Source organism: Rattus norvegicus, chromosome 1 (genome assembly GCF_021556685.1).
Source record: "Rattus norvegicus strain SHRSP/BbbUtx chromosome 1, alternate assembly SHRSP_T2T, whole genome shotgun sequence".
Lineage (NCBI taxonomy): Eukaryota > Metazoa > Chordata > Mammalia > Rodentia > Muridae > Rattus > Rattus norvegicus.
This window is the reverse complement of record NC_141534.1, coordinates 89,252,733-89,277,460: the sequence shown is the minus strand read 5'-3', so window position 1 is coordinate 89,277,460 and position 24,728 is coordinate 89,252,733. Positions and strand designations below refer to the sequence as shown.

General features: G+C 41.9%; 1 protein-coding gene across 1 annotated transcript; it reads left to right on the top strand.

Moving 5' to 3' along the window:
* Positions 1 to 1,236: 1,236 nt before the first annotated feature.
* Psg29 (pregnancy-specific beta-1-glycoprotein 29) lies at positions 1,237 to 24,030 on the top strand. The gene is given in 5 exon segments (NM_001025641.1): positions 1,237 to 1,421; positions 2,541 to 2,888; positions 6,268 to 6,627; positions 21,800 to 22,159; positions 23,113 to 24,030. Coding segments are annotated over 5 exon segments (1,407 nt in total). The 5' UTR covers positions 1,237 to 1,357; the 3' UTR covers positions 23,388 to 24,030.
* Positions 24,031 to 24,728: the final 698 nt, after the last annotated feature.

Here is a 24,728-nt window from a genome sequence, read left to right as displayed (position 1 = left end):
CAAGAGCAGATCCACTCAGACCCCTGTGGCCAAAGAGAAGGAAGGATTTAGACACCTGAGATGGGCCAGAAAGTGCATGTGAAGCTGCTACATTAGTGTCTACTTCTGTGAGCCTGAGAAGAATTATCTTCTACAGAAATGTTCGTCCTCTGGTGCATACTACTTCAATTATAGTGCAGGGATTTCCAGAATCTGGAAGGCTGTCTAGACTCACCTTACATTAGATGGAAACAGGAGTTCTGCAGAGCCCAGTAAGCAGGGTGATAGGTCCTGCATCCCACCTGTGCTGAAGGGATCAGGGGAGGTCACATTTGCCTTGTTGACCACCCCTAATGTAGCTCTATACAATGAGATTGCAGTTTTTCCCATGATCTCCAAGGGGGCAATATTAATACTTACACCCCAAACTCAGAAAATTGTTTCCTTGAGCCATGATCTTGCCTTAGAGATTGGTTTCCATTCCTGTCTGTGTTAACCTGAAGCTTCCTCTCTAGACTCTCCTCTGACCTACTGTCTGCTTCTAGTGTCTGAGAGTATTTTTCCAAATGTAGGTACTTGAATGTGCTCTCTCTTCTGACATCTCTAATAAGGAAAGACAAGATTATTACTGGGCATTCACCCTGACAATGAACAAAAATTTCCTGGGAAGACCAGAGATGACATGGGCCTACCCAGTACACAGCTTAGCTAACACATAATGTTGGAAAGTTGCCTTGAAACTATCCACAGAAAGAAGCCCACAGTCCTTCCCAGGATGCATAGGTCAACTCTTCCCAACCAGGAGGACACGGAAATCCTCACACAGCTGCCCCTTGACCACTCTTCTGGAGCTGGTACTTGACTGGTGACAGTGATAAAGGATTTATCTTTATTCTTAGTCATCGCTCAGCTGGTTCTTTGTAACTTTCATAGACATCTCTGCTGGGAGTAAAAAAAAAATCCCACCTTTCCCAAAACACTTAGAACACAATGTTCTAAGCTCAGCCAAGTCTTTGCATCTCTGTGGCAGGATAATGATCTAAGACACAAGGACAGGATATAGCAGATGTCTAACCTGGGATGAGCTGTTCTTCTCTGAGGGCATGGGGATGTCAGCCTTGTCTCAACTCATTGCTTGAAGGAAAAACATGAAAGGAAGCTGAGAGGGATGTGAGGCAGGACACAGAGTTAAAGGGACAGAGCAGTGTCATAGACACAGTTCCCACCACACACAACCTCTTATATTCTGGAGGTGCTCTTGCATGAGAAGGCTCAGCTCAGAAAGAGAAAGGATAAGAGAAAGGCTGGTGCCCTGTTGAAGGCACCAACAAGGTGAAGCTGTTCTTCTTAGAAGAAAGAGAGCATAGTGCAAAGATAGATGGAGGTGTCTGCTTTGCTTTTTTGCCAGGGGTGTGCCCCATGGCAGGGGATTCTACTCACAGGTAAGGGTGCCCACTCTGACTGTGGGGGTGGAGAGGAACACAGAGGTGTGCTGGAGGTTCCCAAAGAGGGTAAGATCATGAGATGAGACTTGAGCTTTCTGTTTGCCTTCATGAGGCAGAAGGTACAGCAAGGGACAGAGGCTCAGCAGGCAGAAGCTCTCAGCAGTCAGGTGGGGCTGAGAATAGGAGAAAAGCTACAAGCACTCCACATTCATAGTCAAGTAAACTATCCATCATGTTCTAAAGGTGGATGTTCCCAGTCATGACAGATGACTCTCCAAATAGAAATCAAACAGGAGTGGGCAGCAATATCCCTCAGTATGCAGAGATCTGACAAGTGGAACTCAATCCTCAGTTCCCACATGGTAGATGAAGAGAACAAAATTCTGTTGGATCTTTGCCCTCGACACAGGTGCTGTGGCCTTCACTGGCACATGCTCATACTAAGACATATGCCTCCACACGGTTTTGCAGCATACACATTCACATGGGCACCCTGAGACACCTGCCTTCAGAAATATGCATAGATATAGATATAGATATAGATATAGATATATCACACATAAGGAAATGTAAAATAATTTACATTATACTTGACTATAATTATTGTCATTAGCTCCAAACCTGAGCACTATGTAAATAAACCAGGGAGACACACTTCTGTCCTTGCTTACCTGCTTGCATTGCTCTCTTTTCTTTTCTTTATACATTAGTATTTGCATCTTTTCCAGGAACTGAACCTTCCAAAAACCTCAGATTAATCTCTGTCCTCACAGAGTCTTGATTCTAGTGGACAAGAAGTCAGAGCATCTGGAAAATGATGTGAGGAGGTGACTTATTGCACAAAGGGAACAGAGAAGACAAGTCAGAAAGTGAGGAGGCTCTAGAAGAGGAGGTCAGAGACATATCCTTCCACCAAATATGTGAATGCTACATGGGGAGCCAGGCAGACAACTGAACAGAGAATTGCATAGTTGAAAACACAGTGAGAGACTCTGAGGGAATGGAGGTCATGCTGCTCACCTCCATTAAGAAGGATCTACACACCCCACCCCAACACCTAATATGAGTGTTGGTCACAGCTGCTCAGTATTGATGGTTTCTCTCTTTCCCCTTTAGCCTCCCTTTTAACCTGCTGGCACCTGTCTACCACTTCCCAAGTCACTATTGAATTAATGCCACCACAAGTAGTTGAAGGGGAAGATGTCCTTTTCCTCGTCCATAATCTGCCAGAGAATGTTACAACCTTTGTCTGGTTCAAAGGGAGGAAAAATATGAAACGTGGAATTGCACTGTATACAGTGGCCTCTGACTTACTTGTACACAGTGATAGAGAGACACTGTACAGCAATGGATCTCTGATGATCCACAATATCACCCAGAAAGACAGAGAATATTACACCCTACGAACCTTCAATAAACGTTCAGAAACTGTATCAACAACATCCACATTCCTCCATGTGAATGGTAAGTGATTCTTTATTAACTCTGGGTGCTAGGTGGGGTTCTTTTCACTAGACATATAGAGATGTGTCAGGCCTGGCCTGTGGCTACCTCTACTCTACATCGTGCTCCCATGTTCAGGTTTGAGCATTTATTGCAGGACAGATGTGTTGGAGAACAATAGTAATAGATTAGAATCCTTCATTTGACTTCACCTTGCAGGCAAGTGGATACATGATGGATAACCCAGCCAAGAATATCTGCTGAGCATATCAATCTAGACTCTTGGGGTTCTTAGCAAGAATATGTCCTTGAGAGAGACCGTGAGGGAATCAATGTTGGGCATGACTGAGAAAAAGTGAGATCCTCAAAGAGAGCTGAGCACCAGGAATCCATAGCTCAAGACTCCTGTTCCAGACTCAACTCCTAATGATCTTGAGAAGCATTTTATAAAGGTTGAGTCTTGACTTCCTGTTGACAAGGAGCAGTGCTTTTTAGTAGCCAAAGTCTTGTACTTTTTCTTGGATGAGGCTTCTGCATTGTCCTGAGAGCCACCATTAGGCTATCCATTTGACATCTCCAGTGACTCATTAGGGATATCCTATCTGGACAGACCGATGCCTAACTGTTCTGACATGTTTATGAGACTTCCAGGAAGTTCATGGATGCCACAGAGAAGGATAGAGGACACAAGGCCTTCTGAGTAGCTTTTGTCATTTCATGTCTAGCTCAGGGAATCCTCTTAAACAGGAAAATGGAAACAAACTAAGCTGATGTAGACAGATGCCCAGATGTTAGCTTCAGTTACTCCAGTGGTCAGCAGTTTCAGCATCAGGACACAAATTAACACCCAGAAGTGCATTTGTCTGAACCAGCAATTTACTTAGAAGCCAGGTTCCACCCATGGTTCTATCAACATGAAAATCACTGACAAAGCATTCTCTACTTTCTGCTTAATTTGTCTGCTACACTGCCAAGAGATCATGTTCTATTACTCCTTTGATGCATTTGCTTTGGGAAATACAGGATAGCCAAGAGAAATCCATTAGCCAGAGGTCTAAGGCATCTCAAAAAGACCAGGGAGCTCATGGGCAGATCCATTATACAGATCAGCAAGTAGAGGGATTGGGAGCATTCTCTTGAAATCTTGTATGGAATGAAAGAGCTCAGCCTTTTCCCCCTAAAAATCATGTCACCTCCATCTGAATGCCCAGGGTATGAGATTGCGACACATCCTGAGGCTTTGTGCTGGGTTATAACCCTGACTGGTAACTCCTTAGAAAAAAGATGTGTCATTTTTCTCACACATTATTCAGGTGGTCCCTTTGCAACCTCACAGGCATCCCTGTCAAATTCCATTTTCCAGTGCATCGAGAACACGAGGTAGACTGAGTGCATAGTTGAATTGCTGTGTCACAGAGTTGTGCAGTTTTCCTTTTTGGTGCTCACTGACCAAGGTCAGGATACAGCAGAGTTCAGCCCAAGGGTCATCTTCTCTTACCTCAGGTTACTGGGATGGTCATCAGCCTTGGTGCTCACTCTGCATTCTAAATAGCTGAAACAAAATGAGGGGAGTGGGACATGGCACAGCTCTGGGAGTGGAGGGGACAGAGCACTTTTTTTTATAGAGACACACTCACAGACCATGGAACTCTCAGAGAAGCTCTTACCTGAGGGGAGACTCAGTTCCGAGGGTGGAAGCACAAGAGAGCTGGAGAGCTATGCTGGAGTATACATGCCACAGAAGGAAAATTCAGGCCTCAGAGGCCAGGCAGGCATCTTTTGTTCTTCTGCAAAGGGCTTACCACTTGTCAGGGCCTCATGCTCACAGGTGAGGAGACTTACCTACTGTCTGGAGTCTCGTGAGAAGCAGAAGGACCTCAGAGTAGTTTTAGAGTTTGGAGGGGAGAAGACACAAGGAAAAGAGGTTTAGCAGCAGCAGGAGACTCTTGATGAATAAAAAATGTTTGGGGAGGGGGAGATTGTGCTTACACAATGTTAATCAGCCTCGCCACACTATTCTGAAGACTATTGTTCTCAGCTATGACATCCCAAGTAAGAAAGCAAGGTGGTGCTGATCAGCGACATGATTGGATGGACATATGCACTTATTTCATAGTTTGATAAGCTGAGAGCAATGAATAGAAGTCTTCTGACCTCCACTTAAGTTCTGTGTTTGGCATCCACCCACACGGAAGCAGTCCTTGTGTCCCATCTCACACAAAATATTATCTGTAAATAATTGTAAAAATCAAATCAAACACAATAATTTATCAAATCAATGATTTTTGTAAGGAAATCCATGTCCACACAAGGTCCTTCACATTCATTTGTTTATTTATCCATTCATTCACTCATTTATTGTTTTAGGGTTTTTTTAAGATAACGTTTCTTTAAAATATACGACAAATCATGGTTCTTATTGATGACCCAGTTCTAGTGGACTGAAAAATAGATCAGTTAAGAAAGCTGGGTGTTATGTGTGGCCCATACATATACAGCCACCCAATTAGACAAGATGGATGAAGCAAAGAAGTGCAGGCCGACAGGAGCCGGATGTAGATCGCTCCTGAGAGACACAGCCAGAATACAGCAAATACATAGGCGAATGCCAGCAGCAAACCACTGAACTGAGAACGGGACCCCCGTTGAAGGAATCAGAGAAAGAACTGGAAGAGCTTGAAGGGGCTCGAGACCCCTTATGAACAACAATGCCAAGCAACCAGAGCTTCCAGGGACTAAGCCACTACCTAAAGACTATAAATGGACTGACCCTGGACTCTGACCCCATAGGTAGCAATGAATATCCTAGTAAGAGCACCAGTGGAAGGGGAAGCCCTGGGTCCTGCTAAGACTGAACCCCCAGTGAACTAGATTGTTGGGGGGAGGGCGGCAATGGGGGGAGGATGGGGAGGGGAACACCCATAAGGAAGGGGAGGGGGAGGGATTAGGGGGATGTTTGCCCGGAAATAACACTCGAAATGTAAATAAGAAATACTCAAGTTAATAAAAAAAAAAAAGAAAGAAAGCTGGGTGTTTTCTGAAACTATAAGAGGATCCAAACAACAACAACAACAACAACAACAACGAGAACTCCACCACTACCACCACCACTAAGAAGTCAGAGAGTAGAGACTCAGGGTCTGTAGGGGAAGAGTTGGAGAGCCATCACCCCAATACCAATCTATACCGAGCGCGAGCAGGGATCTGCGAGCAGTGAGCCAGGGCCATATTGACACCTGAGAAGAGAACACCAAACAAATAAAAATACAAGTGCAGGGACACAGAGATGGATATCACACAGCGAGGGTGACTAATAAATATACCTGCTCAGGACAGTGTCTCATCTTAGAAAAAAACTGATGGTACCAATTTATTGGCTCTCTCTCTCTTTCCTTTTTAGTCTTCCTTTGGAATTGTGGACGCCTCGTCACCTCTTCCCAGCCCATTATTGAATCACTGCCTCATATCGTTCCTGAAGGGCATCATGTTGCTCTACATGTTCACAAGATCCCAGAGAATATTCAAGGATTTATATGGTTCAAAGGGATGACTGTGTTCAGGCACCTTGAAATTGTACGATACAAAATGAGCAGTAAGTCAAGTGTGTTTGGGCCTGCGTACAGCGGTAGAGAGACACTGAACAGTGATGGGGCCCTGCTGATTGAAAATGTCACTCAGACGGATGCTGGACTGTACACCCTAAGAGTATTGGGTACAGATATGAAGAGTGAAGAGGCACATGTAGAAATCCGAGTTGAAAGTAAGTGATTTCATGGGATCATAATAGCTGGATGGGGCTTAGATACACAGGACTGTCATGCCTGGCCTGTGCCTCCCTCCTCTCTGCACTGTGGCCCCATGTTTAGGTTTGAGCACTTAGTGCCAGGCAAACATGGAGAGACAAATGGCCATAGATCAGACTCCGTTGTTCGATTCCACCTGCATCAAGAAAGGCCTTGATGGTAACTCAGTCTAGGATGTCAAACCCTTTCCAGTCTCTTGGGCTTCTAAACCAGGAAGCTAACACCGCATCATCTTTCAAAGATTTTTACATATTATTTTATTTTTCTTTCTTTTTTCTTGGATACTTTTTAAATTTAGATTTCAAATGTTATCCCTGTTCCCAGTTTCTTGTCCATAAACCCCTTATCCCATCACCCCTCCCCCTTCTTGTATGAGGGTGTTTCCCTACCCAACCACCCATCCCTTCCTGCCTCCCCACCCTGCCGTTCTCCTACACTGGGTGTTCCAGCCTTGGCAGGACCAAGAACTTCTCCCATGGTGCACAACAAGGTTGTCCTCTGCTACATATGCAGCTGGAGTCTGTCCAAATGTATTCTTTGGGTGGTGGTTTAGTATATGGGAGCTCTGGTTGGTTGGTATTGTTGTTCTTATAGGGTTGCAAGCCCTTCAGCTCCTTCAATCCTATCTCTAATCTCTCCAATGGGGTCCCTATTCTCAGTTCAATGGTTGGCTGCTAACATTTGTCTCAGTATTTGTCATGCTCTGGCAGAGTCTCTCAGGAGACAGCTAAATCAGGTTCCTGTCAGCATGCACTTCTTAGCATTAGCAATATTGTCTGGGTTTGGTGGCTGTATGTATATGGCCTGGATCCCTAGGTGGGGCAGGATCTGAATGGCCATCCCCTCAGTCTCTGCTCCAAACTTTGTCTCTATATTTCCTCCTAAGAATATTTTTGTTACCCTTTATAAGGAGGACTGAAGCATCTGCACTTTGGTCATCCTTCTTGTTGACTTCATGAGGTTTGTGGATTGTATCTTGGATAATTTGAACTTTTGGACTAATATTCACTTATCAGTGAGTGCATACCATGTGTGGTTTTGTTTTTTTGTGATTGAGTTACCTCACTCTGGATGGTATTTTCTGGTTCCATCCATTTGCCTAAGAATTTTATAAAGTCATTGTTTTTGATATCTGAGTAGTACTCCATTGTGTAGATTTACCACATTTTCTGTATCCATTCCTCTGTTGAAGGCCATCTGGTTTCTTTCCAGCCTCTGGTTATTATAAATAAGGCTGCTATGAACATAGTGGAATATGTGTCCTTGTTATATGTTGGAACATCATTTGGGTATATGCCCAGGAGTGGTATAGCTGGGTCCTCAGGTACGACTATGTCCAATTTTCTGAGAAGCCTCCAACATTCTGATATCCAGAATGTTGTACTAGCTTGCAATTCCACTAACAATGAAGGAGGGCTCCTCTTTCTTCATATCATCCCCACCATCTGTTGTCACATGAATTTTTTATCTTAGCCATTCTAACTGGTGTGAGGTGGAATCTCAGGGTTGTTTTGTTGACTAAGGATGTTGAACATTTCTTTAGGTACTTCTCAAGCATTTGATATTTCTCAGCTGAGAATTCTTTATTTAGCTCTGTACTCCATTTTTAATAGGGTTATTTGATTCTCTGGAGTCTAATTTCTTGAGTTCTTTGTATATATTGAATATTAGCCCTCTATCAGATATAGGATTGGTAAAGATCTTTTCCCAATCTGTTGGTTGCCATTTTGTACCAGTGACAGTGTCCTTCGCCTTACAGAAGCTTTGCAATTTAATGAGGTCCCATTTGTTGATTTTTTAAAATATTTGTGATATATATATATATATATATATATATATATATATATATATATATATATATAAACTGTCTTCAGACACAGCAGAAGAGGGCATCAGATCCCATCACAGATGGTTGTGAGACAGATGGTTGTGAGTCACCATGTGGCTGCTGGGGAATTGAACTCAGGACCTCTGGGAGAGCAGTAAGTGCTCTAATCCTCTGAGACATCTCTCTAGCCTCCCATTTCTTGGTCTTAAAGTATAAGCCATTGGTGTTCTGTTCAGGAAATGTTCCCCAGTGCCCATGTGTTAGAAGCTCTTTCCCACTTTTTCTTATATTAGTTTGAGTGTATCTGGTTTTATATGGAGGTCCTTGATCCACTTGGACTTGAGCTTTGTACAGGGTGATAAGAATGGATTGATGTGCATTCTTCTACATGCTGACTTCCAGTTGAACCAGCACCATTTTTTGAAAATGCTGGTTTTTTCCCCACTGTATGGTTTTAGCTTTTTTTTGTCAAAGATCAAGTGACCATAAGTGTGTGGGTTCATTTTTAGGTCTTCAATTCTATTATATTGATCCACCTGCCTGTCTCACAGTTTTTAATCACTATTACTTTGTAATATAGCTTGAGGTCAGGTATGGTGACTACCCTAGAAGTTCTTTTATTGTTGAGGATAGTTTTCACTATCCTTGATTTTTTTGTCATTCCAAATGAATTTGCAAATTGCTCTTTCTAACTCGATGAAGAATTGAGTTGGAATTTTGATGGGAATTTCATTGAATCTGTAGATTGCTTTTAACAAAATGGCCATTTTACTATATTAATCCTGCCAATCCATGATCGTAGGAGATCTTTCCAACTTTTGAGATCTTCAATTTCTGTCTTCTGAGACTTTTTTTTTGGTCATACAGATCTTTCTCTTGCTTAGTTAGAGTAACACTGAGGTATTTTATGTTATTTTTGACTATTGTGAGGGGTGTAAGTTCCCTAATTTCTTTCTCAGCCTCTTTATTCTTTGAGTAGAGGAAGGCTACTGATTTGTTTGAGTTAATTTTATATACATCACCTTTGCTGAAGTTGTTTTTCAAGGCTTAGTAGTTCTCTGGTGGAACTTTTGGGGTCACTTAAGTATACTATCATATCATCTGCAAATAGTGATATTTTGACTTCTTTCTTTCCAATTTGAGTCCCTTTGATCTCCTTTTGTTTTCTAATTGCTCAGGCTAGAACTTCAAGAACGATATTGAATAAGTAGGGAGAGGATTGGCAGCCTTGTCTAGTTCCTGATTTTGTGGGATTGCTTCAAGTTTCTCTCCATTTAGTTTGATGTTGGCTACTGGTTTGCTTTTACTGTGTATAGGTATGGGCTTTGAATTCCTGATCTTTCCAAGACTGTTAACATGAAAGGGTGTTTAATTTTTGTCAAATGTTTCTTCAGCACCTAATGAGATAATCATTTTTTCCTTTGAGTTTGTTAATATAGTGGATTATATTGATAGATTTTGGTATATTCCACTATCCCTGCATAACTGGGATGAAGTCTACTTGATTGATGGATGATTGTTTTGATGTGTTCTTGGGTATGGTTTGAGAGAATTTTATTGAGTATTCTTGCATTGGTATTCATAAGGGAAATTGGTCTGAAATTCTCTTTCTTTGTTGATTCTTTGTGTTGTTTAGGTATAAGCATAATTGTGGCTTCATAGAAGAAATTGGGTAGTGTTCCTTCTGTTCCTATTTTGTGGAATAGTTAAGACTAAAGTACGATTAGCTCTTCTATGAAGGTCTGATATGATTCTGCACTAAACCCATCCAGTCCTGGGCTTTTTTTGGTTTGGAGACTTTTAGTAACTGCTTCTGTTTCTTTAGGAGTTATGGGACTATTGAGATGGGTTATCACATCCTGATTTAACTCTTATGCCTGGCATATAAAATTGTACATTTCATCCAGATTTTCAAGTTTGGTTGAATATGGTCTTTTGTCTAGTATCTGATGATTTTTTGAATTTCCTCAGATTCTGTTGAGCCTCTCTTTTCCTTTCTGCTTTTGTTAATTTTGTTAATTTCAGCCCTGAGTTTGATTATTTCCTGCTGTCTAATCCTCTTGGATGTGTTTACATTTTTTGTTATAGAGTTTTTAGGTATGTTGTCAAACTGCTAGTACATGCTCTTTCCAGTCTCTTTTTGCAGGTACTCAGGGCTGTATTTTCCTCTTTGTACGGCTTTCATTGTGTCCCATAAGTTTGGGCATGTTGTGCCTTCATTTTCATTAAATTCTAAAAAGTCTTAATTTCTTTCTTTCTTTCTTCCTTGACCAAATTATTGAGTAGATCATTGCTCAACTTCCTTGTGTAAGTGAACTTTCTGTCATTTTTGTTGTTACTGAAGACCAGCCTTATTTTGTGGTGGTCTGTTGAGGTCTATTTTGTAACCAAATATACAGTCAGTTGTAGAGAAGGTACCATGAGGTGCTAAGAAGAAGTTGTATTATTTTGTTTTAGGATGAAATGTTCTGTAGATATCCATTAAATCCATTTGGTTCATACCTTCTGTTAGGTTCTCTATGTCTCTGTTTAGTTTCTGTTTCCATGATCTGTCCATTGATGAAAGTGGGGTGTTGAAGTCTCCCACTATTATTGTTTGAGTTGCAATGTGTGCTTTGAGCTTTAGTAAGGTTTCTTTTTTGAATGTAGGTGTGCTTGCATTTGAATCATAGGTATTCAGGATTGAGAGTTCATCTTGGTGGGGTTTTTTCCTTTGATGAATATCAAATGTCTTTCCTAATCTTTTTTGATACCTTTTGGTTGAAAGTCAATTTTATTCATTATTAGAATGGGTACTCCAGATGTTTCTTTGGACCATTTGCATGAAAAATTGTTTTCTAGCCTTTTGCTCTGAGGTAGTGTCTGTCTTTGTCACTGAGTTGTGTTTCCTGTATTTAGCAAAATAATGAGTCCTCTTTATGCATCCAGTTTGTTAGTTTATGTCTTTTGATTGTAGAGTTGAATCCATTGATGTTAAGAGATAGTAAGGAATAGTGATTGTTGTTTCCTTCCATTTTTGTTGTCAGAGGTAGAATCATATTTGTGTGACTATCTTCTCTTGGGTTTGTCAGAAGAAGCTTACTTTTTTCTTTTTGTAAGGTGTAGTTTCCCTCCTTGAGTTGGAGTTTTCCATCTATTATCTTTTGTAGCACTGGATTGGTGGAAAGATATTACTCACATTTTGTTTTGTCGTGAAACATTTTGTTTTCTCCATTTATGTTAATTGGGAATTTTGCTAGATATAGTAGCTTGGGCTGGCATATATGTTCCCTTGGGGTCTGTATGACATCTGCCCAGGATCTTATGGCTCTTATAGCCTCTGGTGATAAGTCTGGAGTAATTCTGATAGGTCTGCTTTTACATGTTACTTGACATTTCCCCTTACTGCTTTTAATATATATATTTTTGCCTGTGTTTGGTGCTTTCACTATTATTTGACGGGAGGAATTTCTTTTCTGTTCCAATCTATTTGGATTTCTGATGAATTTTAGTTCAAAATTGATTTTATTTGATATTAGAATGGCTACTCCAGCTTGCTTCTTCCTACCATTTGCTTGGAAAGTTGTTTTCCAGACTTTCACCCTGAGGTAATGTCTGTCTTTGTCTCTGAGGTGTGTTTCCTGTAGGCAGCAGAATGCAGGGTCCTCATTGCGTATCCAGTTTGTTAATCTATGTCTTTTTATTGGGGAGTTGAGACCATTGATGTTGAGAGATATTAAGGAATAGTGATTATTGCTTCCTGTTATATTCATATTTGGATATGAGGTTGTGTTTGTGTGCTTTTCTTCTCTTTGTTTTGTTGCCAAGACGATTAGTTTCTTGCTTCTTCTAGGGTATAGCTTGCCTCCTTATGTTGGGCTTTACCATTTATTATCCTTTGTAGTGCTGGATTTGTAGAAAGATATTGTGTAAATTTGGTTTTGTCATGGAATATCTTGGTTTCTCCATCTATGTTAATTGAGAGTTTTGCAGGATACAGTATCCTGGGCTGGCATTTGTGTTCTATTAGGGTCTGTATGACATCTGTCCAGGATCTTCTGGCTTTCATAGTTTCTGGCGAAAAGTTTGGTGTGATTCTGATAGGTCTGCCTTTGTATGTTACTTGACCTTTTTCCCTTACTGCTTTTAATATTCTTTCTTTATTTTGTGCGTTTGGTGTTTTGACTATTATGTGACGGGAGGTGTTTCTTTTCTGGTCCAGTCTATTTGGAGTTCTGTAGGCTTCTTGTATGCCTATGGGTATCTCTTTTTTTAGGTAAGGGAAGATTTCTTCTATGATTTTGTTGAAGATATTTACTGGTCCTTTGAGCTGGGAGTCTTCACTCTTTTCTATGTTGGCTTCTTGTATGTTTATAGGCATCTATTTCTTTAGGTTAGGGAAGTTTTTTTTCTATAATTTTGTTGCAGATACTTACTGGCCCTTTAACTTGGGAATCTTTGCTGTCTTCTATACCTATTATTTTTAGGTTTGATCTTCTCACTGACTCCCGGATTTCCTGGATATTTTGCATTTGGAGCTTTTTTTTTTGTTTTACATTTTCTTTGATGGTTGTGTCAATGTCTTCTATGGTATGTTCTGCCCCTGAGATTTTCTCTTCTATCTATTGTATTCTGTTGGTGATGTTTGTGTCTATGACTCCTGATCTTTTTTCTAGCTTTTCTGCCTCCATGGTTGTTTCCTTTATGATTTTTTTTATTGTTTCTATTTCCATTTTTAGATCCTGAATAGTTTTGTTCAATTCCTTCAGCTGTTGGGTTGTGTTTTCCTGTAATTCTTTAAGGGATTTTTGTGTTTCCTCTTTAAGAGCTTCTACTTGTTTGCTTGTGTTGTCCTGTATTTCTTTTTTTTTTTTTTTAGGATTTTTCTTCTTTTTTATTTTTTTATTTTTATTAACTTGAGTATTTCTTATATACATTTCGAGTGTTATTCCCTTTCCCGGTTTCCCGGAAAACATACCCCTCCCCCTTCCCCTTCGTTACGTGTGTTCCCCTCCCCATCCTCCCCCCATTGCCGCACTCCCCCCAACAGTCTAGTTCACTGGGGGTTCAGTGTTAGCAGGACCCAGGGCTTCCCCTTCCACTGGTGCTCTTACTAGGATATTCATTGCTACCTATGAGGTCAGAGTCCAGGGTCAGTCCATGTATAGTCTTTAGGTAGTGGCTTAGTCCCTGGAAGCTCTGGTTGCTTGGTATTGTTGTACATATGGGATCTCTAGCCCCTTCAAGCTCTTCCAGTTCTTTCTCTGATTCCTTCAACGGGGGTCTTATTCTCAGTTCAGTGGTTTGCTGCTGGCATTTGCCTCTGTATTTGTTGTATTCTGGCTGTGTCTCTCAGGAGCGATCTACATCCGGCTCCTGTCGGTCTGCACTACTTTTCTTCATCCATCTTGTCTAATTGGGTGGCTGTATATGTATGGGCCACATGTGGGGCAGGCTCTGAATGGGTGTTCCTTCAGTCTCTGTTTTAATCTTTGCCTCTCTTTTCCCTGCCAAGGGTATTCTTGTTCCCCTTTTAAAGAAGGAGTGAAGCATTCACATTTTGATCATTCGTCTTGAGTTTCATTTATCCTAGGCATCTAGGGTAATTCAAGCATTTGGGCTAATAGCCACTTATCAATGAGTGCATACCATGTATGTCTTTCTGTGATTGGGTTAGCTCACTCAGGATGATATTTTCCAGTTCCAACCATTTGCCTACGAATTTCATAAAGTCATTGTTTTTGATAGCTGAGTAATATTCCATTGTGTAGATGTACCACATTTTCTGTATCCATTCCTCTGTTGAAGGGCATCAGGGTTCTTTCCAGCTTCTGGCTATTATAAATAAGGCTGCGATGAACATAGTGGAGCACGTGTCTTTTTTATATGTTGGGGCATCTTTTGGGTATATGCCCAAGAGAGGTATAGCTGAATCCTCAGGTAGTTCAATGTCCAATTTTCTGAGGAACCTCCAGACTGATTTCCAGAATGGTTGTACCAGTCTGCAACCCCACCAACAATGGAGGAGTGTTCCTCTTTCTCCGCATCCTCGCCAGCATTTGCTGTCACCTGAGTTTTTGAACTTAGCCATTCTCACTGCTGTGAGGTGAAATCTCAGGGTTGTTTTGATATGCATTTCCCTTATGACTAAAGATGTTGAACATTTCTTTAGGTGTTTCTCGGCCATTCAGCATTCCTCAGCTGTGAATTCTTTGTTTAGCTCTGAACCCCATTTTTAATAGGGTTACTTGTCTCCCTGCGGTCTAACTTCTTGAGTTCTTTGTATATTTTGGATATAAGGCCTCTATCTGTTCTAGGATTGGTGAAGATCTCTTCCCAATCTGTTGGTTGCCGTTTTGTGCTAACCACAGTGTCCTTTGCCTTACAGAAGCTTTGCAGTTTTATGAGATCCCATTTGTCGATTCTTGATCTTAGAGCATAAGCCATTGGTGTTTTGTTCAGGAAATTTTTTCCAGTGCCCATGTGTTCCAGATGCTTCCCTAGTTTTTCTTCTATTAGTTTGAGTGTGTCTGGTTTGATGTGGAGGTCCTTGATCCACTTGGACTTAAGCTTTGTACAGGGTGATAAGCATGGATCGATCTGCATTCTTCTACATGTTGACCTCCAGTTGAACCAGCACCATTTGCTGAAAATGCTATCTTTTTTCCATTGGATGGTTTTGGCTCCTTTGTCAAAAATCAAGTGACCATAGGTGTGTGGGTTCATTTCTGGGTCTTCAATTCTATTCCATTGGTATATCTATCTGTCTCTGTACCGATACCATGCAGTTTTTATCACTATTGCTCTGTAATACTGCTTGAGTTCAGGGATAGTGATTCCCCCTGAAGTCCTTTTATTGTTGAGGATAGTTTTAGCTATCCTGGGTTTTTTGTTATTCCAGATGAATTTGCAAATTGTTCTGTCTAAATCTTTGAAGAATTGGATTGGTATTTTGATGGGGATTGCATTGAAACTGTAGATCGCTTTTGGTAAAATGGCCATTTTGACTATATTAATCCTGCCAATCCATGAGCATAGGAGATCTTTCCATCTTCTGAGGTCTTCTTCAATTTCTTTCTTCAGAGTCTTGAAGTTCTTATTGTACAGATCTTTCACTTGCTTGGTTAAAGTCACACCGAGGTACTTTATATTATTTGGGTCTATTATGAAGGGTGTCGTTTCCCTAATTTCTTTCTCGGCTTCTTTCTCTTTTGTGTAGAGGAAGGCTACTGATTTATTTGAGTTAATTTTATACCCAGCCACTTTGCTGAGGTTGTTTATCAGCTTTAGTAGTTCTCTGGTGGAACTTTTGGGATCACTTAAATATACTATCCTATCATCTGCAAATAGTGATATTTTGACTTCTTCTTTTCCGATCTGTATCCCCTTGACCTCCTTTTGTTGTCTGATTGCTCTGGCTAGAACTTCAAGAACTATATTGAAAAAGTAGGGAGAGAGTGGGCAGCCTTGTCTAGTCCCTGATTTTTATCGGATTGCTTCAAGTTTCTCTCCATTTAGTTTAATGTTAGCAACTGGTTTGCTGTATATGGCTTTTACTATGTTTAGGTATGGGCCTTGAATTCCTATTCTTTCCAGGACTTTTATCATGAAGGGGTGTTGAATTTTGTCAAATTCTTTCTCAGCATTTGACAAATGAAATGATCATGTGGTTTTGTTCTTTCAGTTTGTTTATATAATGGATCACGTTCATGGTTTTCCCTATATTAAACCATCCCTGCATGCCTGGGATGAAGCCTACTTGATCATGGTGGATGATTGTTTTGATGTGCTCTTGGATTCGGTTTGCCAGAATTTTATTGAGTATTTTTTCGTCGATATTCATAAGGGAAATTGTTCTGAAGTTCTCCTTCTTTGTTGGGTCTTTGTGTGGTTTAGGTATAAGAGTAATTGTGGCTTCATAGAAGTAATTCGGTAGTGCTCCATCTGTTTCAATTTTGTGGAATAGTTTGGATAATATTGGTAGGAGGTCTTCTATGAAGGTCTGATAGAATTCTGCACTAAACCCGTCTGGACCTGGGCTCTTTTTGGTTGGGAGACCTTTAATGACTGCTTCTGTTTCCTTAGGAGTTATGGGGTTGTTTAACTGGTTTATCTGTTCCTGATTTAACTTCGGTACCTGGTATCTGTCTAGGAAATTGTCCATTTCCTGCAGATTTTCAAGTTTTGTTGAATATAGGCTTTTATAGTAAGATCTGATGATTTTTGAATTTCCTCTGAATCTGTAGTTATGTCTCCCTTTTCATTTCTGATTTTGTTAATTTGGACACACTCTCTGAGTCCTCTCGTTAGTCTGGCTAAGGGTTTATCTATCTTGTTGATTTTCTCAAAGAACCAACTTTTGTTTCTGTTGATTCTTTCTATGGTCCTTTTTGTTTCTACTTGGTTGATTTCAGCTCTGAGTATGATTATTTCTTGCCTTCTACTCCTCCTGGGTGTATTTGCTTCTTTTTGTTCTAGAGCTTTTAGGTGTGCTGTCAAGCTGCTGACATATGCTCTTTCCTGTTTCTTTCTGCAGGCACTCAGCGCTATGAGTTTTCCTCTTAGCACAGCTTTCATTGTGTCCCATAAGTTTGGGTATGTTGCACCTTCATTTTCATTAAATTCTAAAAAGTTTTTAATTTCTTTCTTTATTTCTTCCTTGACCAGGTTATCATTGAGTAGAGCATTGTTCAATTTCCAAGTATATGTGGGCATTCTTCCCTTATTTTTATTGAAGATCAGCTTTAGGCCGTGGTGGTCCGATAGCACGCATGGGATTATTTCTATCTTTCTGTACCTGTTGAGGCCCGTTTTTTGACCAATTATATGGTCAGTTTTGGAGAAAGTACCATGAGGAGCTGAGAAGAAGTTATATCCTTTTGCTTTAGGATATAATGTTCTATAAATATCTGCTATGTCCATTTGGCTCATGACTTCTCTTAGTCTGTCTACGTCTATGTTTAAAATTCTGTTTCCATGATCTGTCCATTGATGAGAGTGGGGTGTTGAAATCTCCTACTATTATTGTGTGAGGTGCAATGTGTGTTTTGAGCTTTAGTAAGGTTTCTTTTACGTATGTAGGTGCCCTTGTATTTGGGGCATAGATATTTAGGATTGAGAGTTCATCTTGGTGGATTTTTCCTTTGATGAATATGAAGTGTCCTTCCTTATCTTTTTTGATGACTTTTAGTTGAAAATTGATTTTATTTGATATTAGAATGTCTACTCCAGCTTTCTTCTTCTGACCATTTGCTTGGAAAGTTGTTTTCCAGCCTTTCACTCTGAGGTAGTGTCTGTCTTTATCTCTGAGGTGTGTTTCCTGTAGGCAGCAGAATGCAGGGTCCTCGTTGCGTATCCAGTTTGTTAATCTATTTCTTTTTATTGGGGAGTTGAGGCCATTGATATTGAGAGATATTAAGGAATAGTGATTATTGCTTCCTGTTATATTCATATTTGGATGTGAGGTTATGTTTGTGTGCTTTCATTCTCTTTGTTTTGTTGCCAAGACGATTAGTTCCTTGCTTCTTCTAGGGTATAGCTTGCCTCCTTATGTTGGGCTTTACCATTTATTATCCTTTGTAGTGCTGGATTTGTAGAAAGATATTGTGTAAATTTGGTTTTGTCATGGAATATCTTGGTTTCTCCATCTATGTTAATTGAGAGTTTTGCAGGATACAGTAACCTGGGCTGGCATTTGTCTTCTCTTAGGGTCTGCATGACATCAGTCCAGGATCTTCTGGCCTTCATAGTTTCTGGCGATGCATGACATCAGTCCAGGATCTTCTGGCCTTCATAGTTTCTGGCGAAAAGTCTGGTGTGATTCTGATAGGTCTGCCTTTATATGTTACTTTACCTTTTTCCCTTACTGCTTTTAATATTCTTTCTTTATTTTGTGCGTTTGGTGTTTTGACTATTATGTGACGGGAGGTGTTTCTTTTCTGGTCCAATCTATTTGGAGTTCTGTAGGCTTCTTGTATGCCTATGGGTATCTCTTTTTTTAGGTCAGGGAAGTTTTCTTCTATGATTTTGTTGAAGATATTTACTGGTCCTTTGAGCTGGGAGTCTTCACTCTCTTCTATACCTATTATCCTTAGGTTTGATCTTCTCATTGAGTCCTGGATTTTCTGTATGTTTTGGACCAGTAGCTTTTTCTGCTTTACATTATCTTTGACAGTTGAGTCAATGATTTCTATGGAATCTTCTGCTCCTGAGATTCTCTCTTCCATCTCTTGTATTCTGTTGGTGAAGCTTGTATCTACAGCTCCTTGTCTCTTCTTTTGGTTTTCTATATCCAGGGTTGTTTCCATGTGTTCTTTCTTGATTGCTTCTATTTCCATTTTTAATTCCTTCAACTGTTTGATTGTGTTTTCCTGGAATTCTTTCAGGGATTTTTGCGATTCCTCTCTGTAGGCTTCTACTTGTTTATTAATGTTTTCCTGTGTTTCTCTAAGGGAGTTCTTCACGTCTTTCTTGAAGTCCTCCAGCATCATGATCAAATATGATTTTGAAACTAGATCTTGCTTTTCTGGTGTGTTTGGATATTCCATGTTTGTTTTGATGGGAGAATTGGGCTCCGATGATGCCATGTAGTCTTGGTTTCTGTTGCTTGGGTTCCTGCGCTTGCCTCTCGCCATCAGATTATCTCTAGTGTTACTTTGTTCTGCTATTCCTGACAGTGGCTAGAGTGTCCTATCAGCCTGTGTGTCAGGAGTGCTGTAGACCTGTTTTCCTGTTTTCTTTCAGCCTGTTATGGGGACAGAGTGTTCTGCTTTCGGGTGTGTAGTTTTTCCTCTCTACAGGTCTTCAGCTGTTCCTGTGGGCCTGTGTCTTGAGTTCACCAGGCAGGTCACTTGCAGCAGAAAAGTTGGTCTTACCTGTGGTCCCGAGGCTCAAGTTCACTCTCGGGGTGCTGCCCATGAGCTGTCTGCGGTGGCAGCAACCAGGAAGATCTGCGCCGCCGTTTCCGGGAGCTTCCGTGCACCAGGGTTCCAGATGGTGTTTGGTGTTTTCCTCTGGCGTCCGAGATTTGTGTGCAGAGTGCAGTCTCTTCTGGTTTCCCAGGCGTGTCTGCCTCTCTGAAGGTTTAGCTCTCCCTCCCACGGGATTTGGGTGCAGGGAACTGTTTATCTGGTCTGTTCCTTCAGGTTCTGGCAGTGTCTCAGGTCCAGGGGTCCTGCCGCTCCTGGGCCCTCCCCCACGGGAACCCAGAGGCCTTATACAGTTTCCTCTTGGGCCAGGGATATGGGCAGGGGTGGGCAGTGTTGGTGGTCTCTTCCGCTCTGCAGCCTCAGGAGTGCCCACCTGACCAGGTGGTGAGGTCTCTCTCCCACGGGGTCTGAGAGCAGAGAGCTGCTGGGGGCCAGGATCCGCGGGTGTGGGACTCCCGGTAAACACAGGAAGTGCCCGGTCCTAGAGGAATTCTGCCTCTGTGTGTCCCGAGTTCACCAGGCAGGTCTCTTGCAGCAGAAAAGTTGGTCTTACCTGTGGTCCCGAGGCTCAAGTTCGCTCGAGGGGTGCTGCCCACGAGCTCTCTGTGGCGGCAGCAACTAGGAAGATCTGCGCCGCCGTTTCCGGAAGCTTCAGTGCACCAGGGTTCCAGATGGCGTTTGGTGTTTTCCTCTGGAATCAGTAATGTGTGCAGAGTGCAGTCTCTTCTGCTTTCCCAAGCGTTTCTGCCTCTCTGAAGGTTTAGCTCTCCCTCCCACGGGATTTGGGTGCAGAGAACTGTTTATCCGGTCTGCTCCTTCAGGTTCCGGCAGTGTCTCAGGCGCAGGGGTCCCGCCGCTCCTGGGCCCTCCCCCACGGGAACCCAGAGTCCTTATACAGTTTCCTCTTGGACCAGGGATATGGGCAGGGGTGGGCAGTGTTGGTGGTCTCTTCCACTCTGCAGCCTCAGGAGTGCCCACGTGACCAGGCAGTGAGGTCTCTCTCCCACGGGGTCTGGGAGCAGAGAGCTGCTGCGGGCCTGGATCCGAGGGTGTGGGACTCCCCTGTCCTGTATTTCTTTAAGGGAGTTATCTATGTTCTTCTTAAAGTCCTATATCATCATCATGAGTTGTGATTTTAAATCCAAATCTTGCTTTTCCTGTGTGTTTGGATATCCACTATTTGCTTTGATGGGAGAACTTCACTCTGGTGATGCCAAGTAGTCTTGGCTTCTTTTGCTTAGGTTTTTGTGCTTGCCTTTCACTGTTTTTCTGTGGTGTTAGCTGATCTTGCTGTCTCTGACAGTAGCTTGACCCTCCTGTAAACCTGTGTGCCAAAACTCCTGGAGACCTGCTTTCTCCCAGCAGTATATATGTACAGAGAGCTATGGGACCATGTGACTCTGTGCACAGGCAGAAATTGGCAGGGTCCTGTACCAGGCTGCTCCTGGGTTCCTGTGCCCTGAGGACTCCAGGTGAGTCCTTCAGTGAAGAACTGGTGATCTTACCTCTGCTTTCAGGTATGTCAGTGCTCCTGGCAACTGCCTTTGAGCTCTGGGTGCAGGCAGAGACTGGAAGGATCCTGTCACCAACTATCCTAGGTTCCTGTGTCTAGAGGGCTCTACTCAGTTTCCTCTTGGGCGAGGAATATGAGCAGAAATGGTGGTCTCCCCTGATCTCTCAAGATTGGCTGCTCTCTCTCCCATTGAATTTGTGTACAGAGGGCTGTGGGACCAGGTCGCCTCTGCATGCAGAAACCGGAAGTATCCTGTCTCATACTGCTCTTGGGTTTTTGTGTCCTGAAGGCTCCATTCAGGTTCCTTGGAGCAGAAGTGATGGTCTTACCTCTGCTCTCAGATGTGGCAGCACTCCAGCGAACTGGCTTTCAGCTCCTGGTGCCCAGTCCCTTATTCTTAACTCCTCTTAAAGCTGATTGGAAGCAGTGGGTTCATATCAAATTGTAATATTTTTTAGCTCTGAATTGAGATTGTCATGAATAAAATTTAGAAACTGGTACAGATACAAACAAACAAACAAACAAACAAATGCAAAACAAGTAATGAAAGAAAGAAAAAAAAACAAAATAAAAATCTTGGACCTATAGAATTGAGAGGAAGTACCATTTCAAACCTGAGTGTGCATGACTGTGTGCAGTGTCTTAGTGAGGGCAGTGAGGAAGCAGGGAGGTAGACATCTCTATGTACAGGAAATGACACTTTCAGGGACACTGAGCGAATGGAGGAAGATGTGCTGCTCATGTTCATTAAGTTGTATAGATACATCCATTCCTGAATCTCTAGGCTGGGCTAAGAATTCACCTGCTCAGGACAGAGACCACCATCTTTTCACCAAGCAGAGTGGTTTACATGTGACAGCTTTCTCTCTTTTCCCTTCCAGAACCCTCTTTTCAGTGCTGTAACCCTATCACCTCTTCCAAATTCATGGTTGAAGCAGTGCCCCGGTATGCTGCTAAAGGGGAAAGTGTTCTTCTCCTTGTTCATAATCTGCCAAAAGAGCTGATATCCTTTACCTGGTACAACTCAATGTACAGGGTTTCAGCCTTCCAAATTGTAAACTACCATGTAATCTGGAATATCACCACCTGGGGGAATGAATACAGAGAAAGAGGAATGGTGTATGCCAATGGATCCCTACTGCTCCAGGACGTTACTGAGGAAGATTCAAGAATGTACACACTAGAAACTTTGAATGTAAATTACACGGTTGAAAGAGCACATGTGCAGTTTTATGTAACCAGTAAGTGACTCTCAATGGCCTATGGCTGCTGGCTATGACTTATCCTACTTCATATACTAAACTGACTGTCAGGATTATGCCTGCTTTCTCCCCTGCTGCATTGAGTCTCCATACTGGGGTTTGGGTACTTACCATAGGATACACATTGGGAAGACAAACTGCAGTCAATCAGAAACCCTCACCAGTCTCTACTTCCACAAAGAAGAACATGTGTGGCATAACTCAGCATGAGGATGTCAGCCTCAGTGCAGACACTTGGGATTCTTACTATGCACATGTTCCTAAGAGAGACTTTGTGGGATCAGGCAGGCACTGGATGAGAGAGCTATTGGTTCTTTGCATAGAGCACCAGGAAGCTCTGGCTCAAATATTTTGCCTCTGGCTGGAGTCTAGTTCATACCAGGGAGCTCTTTGTTAATGTTTGGTGTTGATTTCCTTTCAGAACTGACAGGGAACAAGGCTTTACTGACTGTTCAACTCCCATAGACTGTAGGACCAGCTGTGTACCCCCATGATAGATAGTGTCATGTAGGTCACCCATGTGTCATCTTCTACTGAGTCTCAGTAGACAGGTGCTAGGACACAAGACAACTACATGTCATGAGTCCAGCCTAGACAATTCTCTTTTACTGTTAAATAGTAGTACATACTGCTGATTTAAGCAGTTGCTAGATCCTAAGTTCAGGCCATTGCTCATACCTGAGCTTAACTCCCAGGCACAATGGTGATAATATATCATGTGTTTTGTTGTACAAATACTGAGACATAGGAAACACAGTGGGTGAATCATGATCACACAGGTCATTGGTGTATGAAAAGAAGCACAAGATACATCTATAGTTACAGCTCTAACTTCTCTCCCTTGGAGGCTTTTAAAAGATTAACTAAAGAGGGGCTGGTGGAGCTCTCTGAAGGATTATTGTCATTTGGATCCCTCCTCTGTTTTTTCACAGAGCCTGTGACACAGCCCTTTGTTCGAATCACAGACACCACAGTCAATGCACACAGATCTGTGACCTTCACGTGCATTACACCTGACGTCGGAATCCCCACCCTTTGGTTATTCAATAACCACAATCTGCAGGTCACAGAGAGGATCAAGATGTCCCCAACAAAGTGTGGTCTCCGAATAGATAATGTCAGAAGTGAAGATGCTGGAGAGTACCAATGTATGGTCACCAACCGAGCCGGTGATACAAAGGCCAGTCACCCAGTCAGGTGGCCATGATGAATGAGTGACTTCTCCTCTCATCCTACAGTAGAATGGTGGCATCTCTTTATTGATGGGATAAAACGCAGAGCAAATTTATGGGGTGAAAATAATCAGTTACTACTCAGGTGCAGCCAGCATGGTGAGACATGACTGTGATCTTTGGATACACATGTGTATAAGAACAAGGCAGGATTTAAGGTGAGACAGTCTCCAAAACAAAGCACAGACATGGATACGATAAACATGATCACAAAGGCATCAGCAGCTTAGGTTGTGGATCAAACACATAGCCCACCCTAAGAATCAATAAGACCCTATTTCAGGAGCCTCCAAACCTTGGATGGTTTGAGTCTGCTGTTGATAAATGCATCCTTTATATGCTAAAATACATTCCATCTTTAACTAATTTAGCTAATGTTAATGGTGCCTAAAGACAAGTCATTCATGTGAAGTGAGAGATAGTGACAGGAGAAGGAAATGCAATGTCAAATTGTGGACATACCTGGTTTCTAATAGGTTTGATCCTCAGCTTGTTTGTTGCACATATGTAAAATCCATGGTGTAAATCCTGATTCTATGGTCTGTATTCTGAAGATTGCATTCACAGTGGGACATTGTGTGATTCTTTTTCCTGTTAATATATGTTCCTTTCTTTTCATTCTTCTTTTATCCATTGCATTCCTACCACTGCTTTCCCTCCTTCTCATTCCCTCCCCCACATCGTCTTCCCTCAGATCCATTCCCTTTTCATTTCCCTTCAAAAAAGAACAAACCTCCCAGGGATATCACCCAAATGCAGCACAACAATTTACAGTAGGCCTGGGCACCGAGCCTCGTATCAGGGCTGTGTGAGGCAACCTAGGAGAAAGAAAAGGGCCAAAAGAGCAGGCAAAAGAGCCAAAGACATTTCCTGTTGATAGGAGTCTCACCTAGCTACATAACCATAACATACACACATACCTAGCTCCAAAACATACAGAGTCTGTGCTTATTGATTCAGTCTCTGTACAAGCCAGGATAGGTTGATTCTATGGGCAATGACATTCTGGTGTCCTTGAACACTCTGATTCCTACAAGTCCTCCTCCTCCTCTTCTGCAGAGCTCCCATGTTTCATCAAGTGTTTATCTATGGGTCTGCATCTGCTCCCATAGTTGCTGGATGATGCCTCTCTGTTCACCATTAGGCTGGGGACTGATCTATGACTATTAAATAATAACATTAATAATCATTTCATTATTCTTTTCCATTCTAGTTTGTTTATATCCTGAATCTTTGGGCTGTTCGGTCTCTGGTTCCTAGCCGTATAGATGTGTCATGGTATTGACTCCCTCTCATGGTATTGGCTTCACCTTGGA